Source organism: Rhinichthys klamathensis, unplaced genomic scaffold (genome assembly GCF_029890125.1).
Source record: "Rhinichthys klamathensis goyatoka isolate OS25496 unplaced genomic scaffold, OSU_Roscu_1.1 h1tg000115l_1, whole genome shotgun sequence".
Lineage (NCBI taxonomy): Eukaryota > Metazoa > Chordata > Actinopteri > Cypriniformes > Leuciscidae > Rhinichthys > Rhinichthys klamathensis.
The window spans coordinates 1058829-1076590 of NW_026606652.1; the positions used below are offsets into that span (position 1 = coordinate 1058829).

The 17762-nt window shown below is 38.4% G+C and overlaps 1 protein-coding gene across 2 annotated transcripts in view; it reads left to right on the top strand.

The window, feature by feature from the left end:
• LOC130088234 (interferon alpha-inducible protein 27-like protein 2A) overlaps positions 1 to 17762 on the top strand; it is a 77760-nt gene that overhangs the window by 23227 nt on the left and 36771 nt on the right. For both annotated transcript variants that reach the window (XM_056254910.1, XM_056254909.1), the window contains exon 4: positions 804 to 908. In XM_056254910.1, the coding sequence (XP_056110885.1) occupies positions 804 to 908 (105 nt within the window). The remainder of the gene's footprint in view (positions 1 to 803; positions 909 to 17762) is intronic.

A 17762-nucleotide genomic window follows, 5' to 3' on the forward strand; every position in this document is an offset into this window, starting at 1 on the left:
GGATGTTCCGGGAGACTTTAGATATAAAAACGCTGACTTGTATGTTTTCTCTTTAAAATCAGATGATTTACTATTAATTCAATAGAATTTGAGGGAACACTTAATCACAAGTCTGAGGCTAAATAATCAACTGGAATTATTCAGGATTAAATCAAAGGTGTTCATGTAAATGCAGCTATTGAAACACATCTCACACACATCTCACGCCATATATACTGTAGATACTTACACAGAAGCATCATGCCCATTCAAACCTGTCGCACCCCCTTTTCCATTAAAAGGGGTGATATTTACCCCTTGAATTGATTTCCAGGGGCATTTTTTTTCTAACCTTAATGTATGCATCACCATGTAGGCTATATCAAATTCTTAAATTTAATCAATAAATTCAATGAAGGCACTAGGGATTTTATCAGTAAAATAAAATCAGAAAAAAATAAATTATCCATAAATGTGTGTGTATTACCTCAAAACGCTGCCCTTGCCACTCTGAGCTTGATTGCAATGTCTGAGGTAAAACACACACTCCTCATTACCATAAAGACAAAGAAATGTATAAATTAATTAATTAAATAAATAAATACATCTAGAAAAACACATCTATAAATAAATGCAATTGGAAATAAATCAAAAAATAAATAATTGTGGAAAAATACAATTATACATAAATAAAGAAAAAAAGTATAAATAATAATATATTTTTTTTAATTCTTTGTATATTTATTTATGTGTTTATGTGTTATTTTGGCAGACCTTGCATTCCATATTTGAACGACTGGTTCTGAAATCTTTCATTTTTTTAGGTGCCGCTGGAATCCCTATTGCAGCTAAGGCTGTTATAGGCGCCATAGGAGGCACTGTGGCTGGAGCTGTGGGCGGAACATTGATATGCAATGCAGGGGCTGCAGGTGAATCCGTAATTCTCTTGAGTACTGAATAGTTGTTATTATTAGGGGCCAAGGACTGAAAGTGCGTAGGCACCTCTTGAAATCGTTGGCGTTCTTATTATTATTATTCTTCCGTGAGGAAGTCTATGGCAGCCCATAGAACCGCTTGCGGTAAAGTTATGAAATTTGGCACACTGATGGAGGACAGTCTGAACAGTCACCATAGCAAATTTGGAGTCTCTAACTCAATCCCTCTAGCACCACCAACTGTCCAAAGTTTCACTCATGTTTATGCAAATAACTTTTGAACCGTAAAATCTTGTTTTCTCTGATTCTTTGTCTCAAGCCGATTCGATTGCACCCTATGATGTCATTTTTTGTCATAAAACTCGTCCTAGACGGTTGCTCCAATTTTCACCAAAATTGAACTAGATCATCTCCAGACCATGCAGACAAAAAGTTATGGAATTTGATTCGTCAAACCGTTTTCGATAGATGCACAAACAAATTTTCAAAATTTCCAAAAATGCTTATAACTTTTGAATAAATCTGCCTATTGTAATGCCACTGGCATTGTCACAAGACTCTGACCACACCACATCAATTTTGTAACTACGCCACCTATTGGTCGAAAGTGATAATCCATTAAATCATATTTTTAGTTAATGCCAGCCATTCAGCCATTTTGCTTAAATTCATCTTTAAATCTCTTTAATTGCTCCTTGCTGCAGTTGGTCTGATACTCCCAGCCATGTTGGCATGTCTTGTCGTCTTCTTTGCGCTTGACCCCGATAATGGCTGCTTGCAGCTATATTTATTATTATTATTATTAATTTGGATTCTTTACAAGGAACTGTATAAGTGCTGTATAACACTCCCCAAAATTAGATTTAACATGTGTTTATCCAACTATATAAGTTCAATGTTTTTTTTATCGCAGCAGTATCTGTTTCATCTTCTATGTTTGATGTAGCATTGTGAATTGTTGCTCTGAAAACGCACAATGTGTGATTTCAAACTAATTATTGTTTTCTAAAATAAGTCCTGTTGTGGTTTGTCATTAGGTGCTGCAATCATCCCGGTCACAGGCCAAGGCATGGTGGGAGCCGCTGTGAGCGCTGCAGTTGCCGGCTTAATTTCCAACTGCACTGTGTAACGGGATCACTGTATCTGTGCTTTAATGCCCCAACAGGCCCTTCACAGTTTGATAGATTTCTATTCATGAAATCAAACATAGCGTTTAACTAATGCACGACCATAAACGAATGCACTTTTTAGGCTAGTAATAATAAAAATAATCTCTTTCTCTTCTGCTCTTCTGTAATCAATCTTATACTTCAAACTTGACATTGTACTATGATTTTTATTTGCTCTTATAAATTGCTTGGGATGTGATATTTGTATAAAAAGATCTGCTAAATGAGTAAATTATTAAAGACAAAAACGGTGTAAATTAAACTATTTAAAACTTAAATTATTTAAATATATTGTATTATAAAGCCACGATGACAGTCTGTGTCTTGTATTTTCTTAAAGCAAACTGTACAGCATAATGCTAGCAACACCAAGGTCTTTCTTCAAATCCCAGGGGAAGCTTGAACTCAAATTATGCCTATACCTTTAACGTATTTTAAAAAGTCATTTTAGATAAGAGTGTCTGCCCATTTTAGAATGCTGACAGATTGGTCTGGGATGCCAACAGCTTTTTTTTATTATTTCTCCTGTAGATACAAATAAGAAAGATGCCATTGTATCTGAAAAAGGGAAAACTGTCATAAGATGACATAATAAAACATAAGATTGATCTAGGGAGCAGCGCACAAGCACTGATACACACTTAGTTCTTAGGATTTGTCGATGATAAATGCAACCATTTTAGGTGGAAGGGTGGCACCCCCAACACCACCAGTGCGTGCCCCACGTGCCCATCCACTACGCCCCTGCTTGGAAAGCTCCAGTGCTGATGGGTGAGTTGAGCTTATTAGAAGATAAAATATGGGGAACGGTATATTTCAGGATTGAGATAATCGCATAAACAAAAATGTTTTTTCCCGTTCCTGCTGGTATTTCATAGAGGGTTCAATAGAAACATATAATAAGCACTAGGTGGCACTAATGAACGAGCCGTCATTGAACCAGAAGAAGAAGATTAGGCTGACACACGTATGGCGAAACACTAGGGGGCAGTAGGAAAATGTAATCGTTTCACCGACCAGTGTATAGGACATATAGAAGTAAAAGAAATTGACACAGCCACCCCCTTGATAGGCTATATGCACGCATAAGTTCCGCATTTGACGCAAGGATGCTCTTCAGTTTCCGGTTGGGGAGATTTAAAGCCGAGGAAAATGGGATTATGGCAGAGTCTTCAAAATGTAATGTCCTCTCGTCTTTGAAACGAAACTTTAATACGTTTAAATGTAATTTTATTTATAGTTATGTTTATTTAATATAATAAACAAAGAAGCATAAACAAAATGAGGGGTGTCTGTTTTGTCTGGTTTTGTGACTAACGTTTCTTTAGTATAGCAATAGGTATAGCATTGGACTCTACGATCGGCGGAAGTAATCCAGCATCCTTATACCTTCACCGGAAATACTGCCGTGCATAGAGCCCATTTCGGAGAAAAGTAAAGCCCATTAGAAGCACTCACTTCCTGAAGGCAGAGCGAACTGCGCAGGCTCAAACTGAGCTTGACGACGTGAGCAACCTGTACGCCTTCTAGTAGCTGTGCCTAGAGGAATCTGAATCATTCCCTTCCGAATCTTGCAGAGGCGGAGATCGTGAGTAGGAGCTGTCCATGAGCTAGCAGCAGGAGCAACGTTATGACTCTCTATGGGCTTCTCCCTTGACTTTATGCCTCCACGTCCCCCCAATTGCCTGCGAGCTTCTCCTCCTGTCTGTACTGTAATTTCTCTACTGTGCGACAGAGAGTCGCGTGTTATGACGCAATCGTTAGCCTATTTTTACAAAAACTGCTTCTACGGGGCCATAACGTAAGATACAAAGTAATGGAGCCTTTTATACATTGTCGTGTTTCTTTAGAAATATATAATGGACAAATGGAGTCTTTGGACGCCTCGGATGTAAAGTTATTCGCTGTCAAAGTGACGCCAAAATGAATGGGAGTCAATGGAATGCTAACAGCTGGTGATGGTCTGCTACAATGGCGGCCCCCGGGAGGCTTCAGTTTCCGGCTGATGGATTACCCCCTTGGTATGGGAGCAAAGCGAGAAACTCAAGAAATGAGAAACACAAGAAGCATGAAAAAAAAAATTTATCGGATTTTTAAACGTGAACAATTGAGTCTGTGTGGTCTTGATTAAGGTCTAGGATGGAGAATTTCAGAGGGCCGGTAAAAGCAGACTGCGAAGAACTACTGGCTCCTTTTCAGGCGACCGAGTCCGTTCGGTACGAGCAGTTTCTGGAGGTCTAGAGAGACGTGAACTTCAGCAGCATCTTCTAGTGAGATTGACGAGCATCTTCAACATATGAAATCACTCACTTTAGATGCCAGTGACAATTTTATATGAATTGTTTTAAAATTACCTTTAAATGAGATTAAAACCATCTTCTAAGAGAAAGGTACTAGGAGAAGCAGTCAGACTTCTGCAGCAAAACACATACTTGAGCTGCATAGACGCCAGCCACTGCTCTTTGATGTTGTTGAATGGTTATTTTTTGTACTATTCTGTGTATTTTTATATTTATACATATAAAATGTGTGTGTGTGTATATATATATATATATATATATATACAGTATATATACACTTTACATATAATATTTATATATAATATATTATCATTTATTTATATTGTACATTATTGGATATTATATTTGTATTGTATATTCAAAATTGTTTTATTTATTCCAAATTTATTCCAAATCACTGCGTTCACAGTTTTATAATAATCTGCATGTACCTCGAGTTAGAACTAATTTAGGTAAAACTGCTTTTAATTATGCTGCACCTTCAGAATGGAACTCTCTACAAATGACATTGAGGCTGAATCATCTGGTGTCTTTCAGCAATTTTAGAACACTTATATATGCGCTAGAGAAAGATTTAATGATTTGCAAATGCTTCTGAGGTTGTATTTTTAATACTAATTCATTGTGTGTTGTATTGTTTTATTGTTATATGCGTGTTTGAATATCTGGGCCGCCTATCTTGGCCAGGACACTCCTGTAAAAGAGATTTTAATCTCAGTGAGGTTCTCTCCTGGTTAAATAAAGGTAATACAAATTTTAAAAAAAATAATATATTATATTTGATTGTATATAATAATAAGTATAATCATTATTATATATTTTTATTATGAACATTACTGACATATTTTTTTCTATTTATTGCTTTGGTGATATTTTTGTAAACCAATTGGCACAGTAAAAGGAATTTGAAGGTTTATTATTTATTTTGTCTCTTCTTTTTTCTGCAGTGGCAAATGAGAGAAGGTGTTTTACTCGTCTGATCATGTCTGTGGCGTCTCCATGGTGCTGTAATGAGCCGTTTGAAACAGGAGTGCAAGTTGCAACCACATGGTGGTATAAAGCCATTCCAGCAGCGATAACAGGCAGCCCTTGAATTGAAAGTGGCGTGTATGTTTACGCAAAGTCATGATGTCATGTTGCATGTTGAACGCAATAGCCGGAAGACGCAGTACACTGCTTCAGGAATGTTTGGCGGATATTTCCGGCTTTCTTTTGTGATGCTATAAAGGCCTATAGGCGAGTTGCACATGGCCGCCGGGAAGTGGACGAGGGAAGTTTATATGGACAGACCCTCGCTCCCTCGATTTTGACAGAGGGAGCGAGTCTACTTATGTACACTTCAGGCAGCTCCATATACCACAATGCAACACGATTGTGACGTCACCGCAGATCTCGTCTAATCACCATAGATATACATAATAAAGGCCTTTATTATCTATGCTAATCACCACCACCACAAACAACTCTATGATATATTAATTATGATTTTTTTTTTAAACAACCCAAACACATCTATATACATTTGGATGCTGCATTAAACAAATTCTTAAAGGTTCTCTAAGCGATCCTGGGTGACGTCACTTCTTGTTGACGTTCGAACTATTATGCTTGTTTGAGATGAGCAAAATCTGCGCAGAACCGATCACCGGTGATCAGCGCGAGATGCATGCCGGTTAGAAATGTGTCCGAGTGCGGTCCGCCTTGCTCTGATGTCATGCTGACGTGAGTCAAAAAAGTCTCGCGACCGCAAGGCGCACGTGTCGGATTCTGCAGTCGCGCGCAGTTGCTCTCCACCGACTGCGCTGATCAAAAGCATGATGGGAAACGACTTGCTGACGGCACAGCTTAATGCTCATTGGTTTAAACAACCGTGATGTATTGTTCTCTTTTAAAATGTTTGATTTTAAAACTCTGATATCATGTTTTATGTGTATAGATTATGTGTGGATATCCCCAAACTCTCAGACAGTGCGATCTATTTGATGTAAAAAAAAATTAATTAAAAATAAAAACACATATTTGTAAAGAAAAAAAATGATTCATAAACATATAGGCCTATTTAAAATGGAATTAAATAAGTACTTTGAGTGTCTTGTTCATTATATTTATTTTCATATTCAAGCAACAAAACTTAAAATACATCCAGTTTATTAGCAACACCGTGCACGAGTGTGAATCCCGTGAATCCCGCGATATCCGCCTTTGATCTCACAGGTGTCAGATCGACTGCGAGAAGAGCGATCTGTCCGGCTTGCCTGCGCTTTTTTCACTCCTCCTCTCACTGCAGCCGCCTACTCTCGACTACATTTCAGGCGAGGCAAGGCGCATCTCAAACAAGCCTATTGTCAAACAAAACGGAGGCTAGCTAGACCCTCCCTCCTCCTCATCCGCACACTAACCCCCCAAACCCTTCTTGTCGGTCATTGGCTGGAACAGTTTGTTATGTTTCGTGGAGCGGGTTAGCCCAGTTTGTTTTTGTTGCCGTTTGTGGAGCCTGGGGTGTCTGCAGAGACCGTGTTTTTTTACAGTGTGTTCAGGGGACAGGCAGCTAGCGGATAGTGAGGAGATGTTTGCTGTATGTGACAAAAAAAGTTTTGGCCTAAAAAACGCGTGACATCGCTTAGAGCACCTTTAAAGGAAAAAAAAAATCAACTCCATAGCTGATTCCACTGATTCCGGCTGGTCCATAGGACGTTCCAATTCCAGAAGTATGCAGTTTCCGCCAGTAGTGGGCACTCATGCAACGTAAGCAATGACGTACATTCGAGTGAACGAGAGGGAGGGAAGTTAGCGAGTGAAGGACATGACATTAGGCTTGTTTGAGATGAGCAAAATCTGCGCAGAACCGATCACCGGTGATCACCGCGAGATGCATGCCGGTTAGAAATGTGTCCGAGTGCGGTCCGCCTTGCTCTGATGTCATGCTGACGTTCGTATGTCAAAAAACTCTCGCGACCGCAAGGCGGACTTGTCGGATTCTGCAGTCGCGCGCAGTTACTCTCCACCGACTGCGCTGATCAAAAGCGGAATAGGAAACGACTTGCTGACAACACAGATTAATGCTCATTGGCTTAAACAACTGTGATGTATTGTTCTCTTTTAAAATGTCTGGTATCATGTTTTATGTGTATACGTTATGTGTGAATAAACTCTCTGACAGTGCGATATGGGTTAGGCCCAGTGTTGTCTGTTGTGTAGGCCTATTCGAGACTCGGACTCGGTCTCGGGACCATATTTTAATGGTCTCGGTCTTGTCATGGACTCATGTGCATTTTGACTCGGAATTGACTCGTAGGCCTACTCGAACATATTAGCGGACTTTTTCCCGAGTCCACCCGAGTCCCATTCAAAATATCTCATGATTATTACTGTATGTTAATATTTCTTTAAATTGTTGTTTGATTGAAACGTCCAATGATTGCTGACTTTCTTGTGCGCAACTGCGAATGACTTGAGACAGTAGGCTTGTTTGAGATGCGCCTTGCCTTGCCTGAAATGTATGCGAAAGTAGGTGGTTGCAGTGAGGGGAGGAGTGAAAAAAGCGCAGGCAAGCCGGACAGTTCTCTCTTCTCGCAGTGGATCTGACACCTGTGAGATCAAAGGCGGATTTAGCTTGATTCACGGAATTTACGCTCATGCACAGTGTTGCTAATAAACTGGATGTAATTTAAGTTATTGCTTTTATATGAAAATAAATATAATGAAGACACCCAAGTACTTATTTAATTACATTCCAAATACGTGTTTATCAATCATTTTTTATTTAATACAGATGTGTTTTTTTATTGTTTAAAAAAAATAAAAATTACATTGCATAACCCATATGATCACACTGTCAGAGAGTTTGGGAATATTCACACATAACGTATACACATAAAACATAAATCAAACATTTTAAAAGAGAACAATACATCACGGTTGTTTAAACCAATGAGCATTAAGCCATGTCGTCAGCAAGTCGTTTCCCATCATGCTTTTGAGAGCAGTCGGTGGAGAGCAACTGCGCTGGACTGCAGAATCTGACACGAAGGGGTGATCCAAGATGGCGCTCTGATCAGTCACGTTTTGAGGAGCTCTGCAAACTCAGCTGTTTATTTTTGATTTGTAATGCAGTAAGAAAGGCCTTTGAACTCATAATTTGTACCAGATCACGTTTAACTAGTTGTTGCATTGGCTGTCAAAATGGGAAAATCCGAGAAAAGAAAAAGTAGGAATGGGCCTCAAGCTGCTGCTAATGCTATCAAAACGGTTAATGAGACACGTCAAGCCCGCCAAGAACTTATGATGGACAACATGCATGACTACTTGAACCATGACACCAGGGCCGTAGCTAGAGGATTCGGGGCCCCCTGAAAAAATATTGATGTGGGCCCCCACCACCCCCACCACCCTCCACCAATATCATATACTGCACAATAAATGAACATGGAGGCCCACATATAACAGAAGATGTTGATGTTGTTGTAAAACCTTTAATTTAAAAGTTAAATGTTTATATAAAAATTACAACTAATAAAAACTAACAAAAAGCAAGAAATTGTTAAATAATAATAAAACCAATTATTAAAAAGTAATATTTTTTCCCCATCAGTCTGTTATAATTCATAAATCAAAAAGTAAACATTTAGAAATTGACAAGAATGCAGTCTAATTAAAAAAATAAAACCATTTATTGCCCTATTTTTTTAATAAAGATAATATGGAACTGGTAATATTATTAAACAAAGCGAATACATTTATTCATCCAAGTGCAGTGTGTGTTGTATTCGTGTTTTCTCGATGTTTTAAATATCATCAGCAGGCAGGTCAGATGCATAATGCAATCCCAGCAAACATTTGGACGTGTAATGACCGTTGAAAAGACGTCCGTCCGACAAGTCCCGTCATGGTTGAAAAATAGTTCCAAAATGAAAGTTGAACCGACGTCTTTGACGTCATCTGGCCGTGAATTCCACGTCTCTTCTGGCCGTGAATTCTACGTCTTTTCTGGCCGTGAATTCCACGTCTCTTCAGCGCGTCCCTGGACGTCTAAATGCGTCGTCATTTGTGTGTTTAAATGTGTTGCTGCATAATTAAGTGTATATAAGCCTGCATTTAAAATAATCACACACATATTGTGTAACATCGTGACAGGGAATCAAGTCTTGAAGTTTACACATCTTGACAAAGGTTCTAAAAAGGTCCAAAATTGGTCTAGTCAGACCTGACCGTCAATAAAACGTTTTAATCACGTGTACATCACAAACAAGAACACATTTGTGGACATAAGAAAAAAAGAAGCATGTTCTGATTTAGCACATTTTATTGATCTTGAAAAGCCAAAATGTATCTTAATATTTTTTCAATGTTTAACATTTGTTAACCAAACTAAAATACCAATTACAAAATACTGAATTATTATATAAAGGGATAGTTCACCCACAAATGAAAATTCAATGAAGAAAGGTACAGGTTTGAAACATGAGGTTGAGTAAATTATGACAATTTTCATTTTTGGGGAAACTATCCCTTTAAACACATTGTTTGGCTCAGTTTTTGTATCCACCAGCTGTTCGTGTTTCAGGTGTTCTGCCATTGCTGCATCAATTTCAGAGTCTGTAGCATTTGGGCTCCACCTCTTCACAGCATCTAAGGGAAGAGAATATATATTTAAATAAATAAAATTATTATTAAATTAAAATTTAAGGTAAATGATATGCACTTATTTTCAAAATATTTTTATGGTCTACAGCTAAATTTAAAAAAAAACATGGAACAACATGAATGAATCATGAATGACACATTAGAAAAAGGTAATCAACATGCATTACATTTTATTTTATTGTATAAAATATGTTCTGCTTTTATTTTTAAAGCAGTTACTGAAAACATACATGTTAAAATCCAGCTAAACATTTCATTCCATTTCAGATAATTTACTTTCTGAAAGAAACTCTCAAAAGGCTACATTAATAAGTTACAGTAATGACTGTATCATTAAACAATATACTTGGTATAACGTTACCGTTGTTGTATACGTTCAAAGTTACTTTTAGCCTACTGGCTAATTTTAGCCAAACTCAGTAAATTTCAGTTGACAATGTGGGCATAATTTCTTTCGGTTCATTCATGTCACACAAGTAAAACTCAAGCACGTTAATCTAATACAAAATGTAGGCCTACTTACCCAACAGTAGATTTTTAATAATATCGACACAACTCCCTCCTCTCCTCGTGTTTGTTCACAGTTCCAGAATCTATGGGGAGAATGCGTTAACAATAACATCTCGCGAGATAATCCCATCGCATGATTTTGTAATATCGCGAGATCTTTTGTTACTACATCTTGGCAGCACAGTTTATGGTTTGGGCAGAGGGTTTGGGTAATTACATCCAACTCAGACATAAATGGTGGTGACCGGGTATATTTCTGTTTTACATGTACATACATTCCATAAAAAAATAACAACGAATACATCAGGTACAACAGGTTAAAATAATGATTAAAAGGCAGTGGCTTTGCAATCACTTGACTACTGTGCATTTTGTGATTATAATTTATAAAAACAAGATAAAGTAAATATATATTCATTTGTATATAAATCGTGTATTTTATAAAGAATTATAAATCCTGATAATTTTTTTCTGTCTTGCTAGACTAGACGTGCAAAAGACGCCAGTGGACGTATAGTATTCACAGCCTGACTAGACGTGTAAAGGACGCCAGTGGACGTCTTCTTCACAACCTCTTAAAAACTTAATGGGCAACTACATTAATTATTGCAGTATTAACCATGCGAGGATTAAGCGCAGCTTTTGCATATTTAACAAGGATTTCATAGAGGGTCATGATGGACTTTAAATGCACGTGTAAAAGACGTCGCCAGGTGACGTCCTCTCACCCGATACACTAAACATAACTACACGAGCTAAAAGTTAAAATAACAATTATACATGCAACTGTAGACATGTACAAATGTATCTGAATGCATTTTTAGGAAATGTTTTGTGTTACATTTTTTAACGATTTATGACGTCCTGGCCGCAACTATTTTTGGCCAGGGACACGACGTTGCCGTCGGACCAATGTTTGCTGGGCCCAGCAAACATTTGGACGTGTAATGACCGTTGAAAAGACGTCCGTCCGACACGTCCCGTCATGGTTGAAAAATAGTTCCAAAATGAAAGTTGAACCGACGTCTTTGACGTCATCTGGCCGTGAATTCCACGTCTCTTCTGGCCGTGAATTCCACGTCTCTTCAGCATGTCCCTGGACGTCTAAATGCGTCGTCATTTGTGTGTTTAAATGTGTTGCTGCATAATTAAGTGTATATAAGCCTGCATTTAAAATAATCACACACATATTGTGTAACATCGTGAAAGGCAATCAAGTCTTGAAGTTTACACATCTTGACAAAGGTTCTAAAAAGGTCCAAAATTGGTCTAGTCAGACCTGACCGTCAATAAAACGTTTTAATCACGTGTACATCACAAACAAGAACACATTATTTGTGGACATAAGAAAAAAAGAAGCATGTTCTGATTTAGCACATTTTATTGATCTTGAACAGTAAAAATGTCTCTTAATATTTTTTCAATGTTTAACATTTGTTAACCAAACTAAAATACCAATTACAAAATACTGAATTATTATATAAAGGGATAGTTCACCCAAAAATGAAAATTCAATGAAGAAAGGTATACAGGTTTGAAACATGAGGTTGAGTAAATGATGACAATTTTCATTTTTGGGGAAACTATCCGTTTAAAAACACATTGTTTCGCTCAGTTTTTGTATCCACCAGCTGTTCCTGGAGCGTGTTTCAGGTGTTCTGCCATTGCTGCATCAATTTCTGTAGTCTGTAGCATTTGGGCTCCACCTCTTCACAGCATCTAAGGGAAGAGAATATATATATATTTAAATAAATAAAATTATTATTAAATTAAAATTTTAGGTAAATGAAATGCACTTATTTTCAAAATATTTTTATGGTCTACAGCTAAATTAAAAAAAAACATGGAACAACATGAATGAATCATGAATGACACATTAGAAAAAGGTAATCAACATGCATTACATTTTATTTTATTGTATAAAATATGTTCTGCTTTTATTTTTAAAGCAGTTACTGGAAACATACATGTTAAAATCCAGCTAAACATTTCATTCCATTTCAGATAATTTACTTTCTGAAAGAAACTCTCAAAAGGCTACATTAATAAGTTACAGTAATGACTGTATCATTAAACAATATACTTGGTATAACGTTACCGTTGTTGTATACGTTCAAAGTTACTTTTAGCCTACTGGCTAATTTTAGCCAAACTCAGTAAATTTCAGTTGACAATGTGGGCATAATTTCTTTCGGTTCATTCATGTCACACAAGTAAAACTCAAGCACGTTAATCTAATACAAAATGTAGGCCTACTTACCCAACAGTAGATTTTTAATAATATCGACACAACTCCCTCCTCTCCTCGTGTTTGTTCACAGTTCCAGAATCTATGGGGAGAACGCGTTAACATCTCGCGAGATAATCCCATCGCATGATTTTGTAATATCGCGAGATCTTTTGTTACTACATCTTGGCAGCACAGTTTATGGTTTGGGCAGAGGGTTTGGGTAATTACATCCAACTCAGACATAAATGGTGACCGGGTATATTTCTGTTTTACATGTACATACATTCCATAAAAAAATAACAACGAATACATCAGGTACAACAGGTTAAAATAATGATTAAAAGGCAGTGGCTTTGCAATCACTTGACTATACTGGGCATTTTGTGATTATAATTTATAAAAACAAGATAAAGTAAATATATATTCATTTGTATATAAATCGTGTATTTTATAAAGAATTATAAATCCTGATAATTTTTTTCTGTCTTGCTAGACTAGACGTGCAAAAGACGCCAGTGGACGTATAGTATTCACAGCCTGACTAGACGTGTAAAGGACGCCAGTGGACGTCTTCTTCACAACCTCTTAAAAACTTAATGGGCAACTACATTAATTATTGCAGTATTAACCATGCGAGGATTAAGCGTAGCTTTTGCATATTTAACAAGGATTTCATAGAGGGTCATGATGGACTATAAATGCACGTGGAAAAGACGTCGCCAGGTGACGTCCTCTCACCCGATACACTAAACATAACTACACGAGCTAAAAGTTAAAATAACAATTATACATGCAACTGTAGACATGTACAAATGTATCTGAATGCAATTTTAGGAAATGTTTTGTGTTACATTTTTTACCGATTTATGACGTCCTGGCCGCAACTATTTTTGGCCAGGGACACGACGTTGCCGTCGGACCAATGTTTGCTGGGTTAGGTCGGACTAAACCATTTTTATGGAGGTAAGAGAAGCAGATATTTGGAAAAATATTTACCCAAATTGCACGTTTTTGTGGTTTTCATTTAAATCTCAGGCATACAACTAATATAAATATTAGAATTATTCATACAACAGGGGCCTAAATAGTATAACTGCTGTATTTTGTGGGGCCCCCTGGGCAGCGGGGGCCCCTATAATTGTCACCACCTTTCACCCCACTAGCGACGGCCCTGCATGACACTGACTCTGCAGAATTCATGCTGTGTGAGGAAGAATTCCCCTGTCTTCCAGAAACCCCATGTAAGTCCCCTGCCATCAAACAACGCAAGACCGAGAGTGCTGACACAACTGCCATCCTCTCACAACTCGGGGAGCTTTCAAGGCTGATTAATAATCGTTCGGATGCTTTGGAAAAGATGGTAGGGGAAAACTCACGTGTGATCGCTAGCATGAAAGAAACGATTAATGAAAATACCAAGCAGATTTCTGGAGTGAAAGATGTTATTGACTTTATGAGTGCCGAAGTAAAAGATTTGAAAGTCAAAATCGGCGCGACTGAGTCACTAGCCAAAAGAGTCGAGTTTAACTCGCATGAACAGGAGAAACGGCTTCTGCACCTTGAGGCTTATTCACGTCGATGGAGTCTCAGCGTTCATGGGGTACCTGAAAGTGAACGAGAAGATGTCCGAAATAAGGTCATCGACGTTTGCCAGCACCTTCTGCCAGACGCGAAAGAGAAACTAGCCTACCGGATGCCGTGGACACCGTTCATCGCTTGGGTCGCAAACGGATGAACGACAGCAAGCCCAGAGGAATCATCGTCCAGTTTACCTCCCGTTTTCAACGCGACGCGGTCTGGCGTGCTGCTAAAGATACAAATTTTATTAAAAACAACAACCTGAAAATTTCCGAGGATCTGTCTCCAGCGGATAGAGAACGAAGCTATGGCCCGTCGTGGAAAAGGCGAGAAAAGAGAACAAGCGAGCTCACTTTGTGGGTGGAAGAGCTTTTGTGGAGGGATCTGAAATATTCCCTCCTGACTAATGGGTTTCAAGTTTATTATTATCGTCTCTTGACTTTAATATTGCTTCCATCCTCTTGACTGGTTGGTACGATGTTCTGGACTATCATCAGTCTACAGTTCGATCTTCCCATGGCACTGAAGAGTAAAGACGCTCGTTTGGCGGTACTACTACGGAAACAGCTCAATTAAGCTAAGTAATGGTACTTCACCTCGATTCTTTTTAAAACGAGGAGTTAGACAAGGATGTCCAGTTTCCCCTTACCTATTCCTGATTGCAACACAATTCCTTAGTGTACATATCAATGGTAGTTCTTTAAAGGGAATCACAATTGGCAACACGAAGATAAAAATGAGTCAATTAGCGGATGATACAGCTCTATTCTTGAATGATTCTTCACAAGTTCCAGTGGCTTTGGGTCAGGGGCGGATCTACAGGGGGGCAAGGGGGGGCAGGTGCCCCCCCTCTCTAGAGCCTTGCCCCCCCTGCTGCCCCCCTAACTTTGATGATCCAAAAACTGTACTTGTAAAAACAACCTGCCACTATGTCCACAAGCTTCTCAAAACAGTGAACTAAACAATACATTTACCAAAAGTGAACAATTTAATTTTTAATTTTAAATATATTATTAGCCCCTCCCCCCTGCGTCCCTGATTCAAACGTGCAGAGCGGCGTTGGCGGCTCACACACACACACAGCGAGTCTGCTGCGGTGAGGTGGCCCTGCAACCCGACTGGAGAGAGTGAGCTTCCCCAGAGCCTCTGAAGGTGAAGTGAGTTTCCCCAGGTGTAGTTTAAACACACACGTTTAACTTAAAGTTACATTTGTAATGAATGTATTGTATACTAAAGACGATTCAGCATCAGCAAAAACAGCGCGTCTATTACGTTAGCCAAAATCAGCGGTCAATTCGCTCCCTCGTGATTTGTAAGAGCACTCTTCCCTTTGATTAGCCTAATTTTGATTTTAGTAAAGACAAGAACAGCTTAAGGCGAGACACAAAAACATCGGGGGTTTTTTCACTGGTTAATTTGAAGATTTTGGGCTATTTGTCTTCAATAACATGTCTTCTTTCAGACTTGTGGTGAAATTTTTTTTCCAAAAAAACACATTTAGGACTTTAGTTTACTACACTTTGTCTATTTGCGTCAGTATTCTCCTAAATTCAACAGAAGTTGTCGTTCTAAATCAACATGTTGCTCCGCGATCGCTGCATGTCAATGTCATCACATACATCTCTGTTGGAAAGCCCTCTCTCCTGTACATTGTTGTCGTATCCAAATATGGTCATTTCCTTTTAATCAGCAACCAATCGTGAAAGTACAATGGGCATTTAACTCTAAAACCGAAATCTCATTGGCTGATGTCAATTTCTGACAACGTGATTCGTTCAGATGCATCACGTGACGTGCTCTGACATTTAGATATGCGTTTTTGACTGTTTTTCTGTTCAGTTGAAGGCCATAAATGCTGTGATTTAGGTGGTTTGTATTGTTGTTGCTAATGATTTGGTAAGATATTGTGTCTGTAAATAGTTGTTTCCACTAAAAAAAGTATGAATTTTTACATTACAAATCTTTAAATGCTGTTTTCTCAAAATGAGTTTTTTGTCATTCTCCAGTACAAACATCTCAGCCTGTGTAGCACCTATGTACACCAAACTTTCCAGTTATACACTTAGCAGTATTCTGAAGATATTTTCAGAGGGATTTGTTAATAAATCATTCCTAAAAACCTTTGTAGTGTGTAAGGGCATGATTAAACAATAACGTTAATCATTTAATAATGATTAAAAGTGTTTTTGTGTTTGTTTTGTTAAAGCAATTCACATATAGGGATTCCCATGTACCGTCTACCCCTGCCACCCTGCCAAGACCTCTTGCCACCCCTTTGCCCCCCCCCATATAAAATTGTCTAGATCCGCCACTGCTTTGGGTATTCTTAAGTCCTTTTCTGAAGCCTCAGGATTGAATTTAAATTTTAATAAATGTGAATTGCTACCCATTAAAAAGTGCTCTCTTACATCAATTGAGGATATTACTGTTAAAAATAGGGTAACATATTTAGGTATACAAATTACTAAAGATGAATGTAGGTGTTCAGAAAACTTCAAACCTATTATTACCAAGACTCAAAAGAGATGTAATTGCTGGTTACAAAGGGATCTGTCCTTGAAAGGCAGAACACTTCTCACTAAGGCCCCGTCCACACTACTGCGTTTTCGTTTAAAAACGGAGACCTTTTGCTACGTTTGCACCTCCCGTCCACACTAAAACGGCAAAAACGGAGACCCAAAACGGAGAAGTTTAGAAACGCTGCCGACCCGTTTTTCGTTTTGAATCTCCGGAGGGCGTTTTAGTGTAGACGGGACAAAACGGAGGACTTTAGAAACGATGACGTAGTAGAGGCTCACGCTCGGCTCTATGATTGGGTGTCATCCGTCATGGCATATTTCGTTGCTAGCCGCTGTTGTACAAGTAAATTCTGCATTTTACAACGCTATAACTGCCTACATGCGCTGGAGTCAAGCTATTATTCGAGCGATCTGTGACAATTCCCGTGTGCAGCGGCGGCGTTGACCGTATATGGAGCGTCGGTTTGGGGTTAACCCAGAGCATGGTGGGATCATTTTATCAATGAAGTTGTGTTTACACCGGCGCGCGCATGCCCAGTGTTGGTGAAAGGTCACGTGATCCGCGTTTTCAGTCGTTTTAATGTGGACGGAGATCAATTCTAATACGCAGCCAAAACGCTGGTGTGGACGGAGATCGTATTCGTTTTAATTATCCGTTTCTAAACTAAAACGCAGTAGTGTGGATGGGGCCTAAGGCAGAGGGTCTGTCTCGTTTGGCCTATGCAGCTCAGTCTCTTTTTGTGGATAAGCCCACTTCTAAATTAATTAATGAGATTTTAATCAAATTTTTATGGAAAAATAAGTCTCATTATATGAGAAAATCAGTCATATTATAAACTCTTATAATAATGGTGGTCTGAATTTTATTGATTTTGATTCCCTCAACAATACCTTTAAAA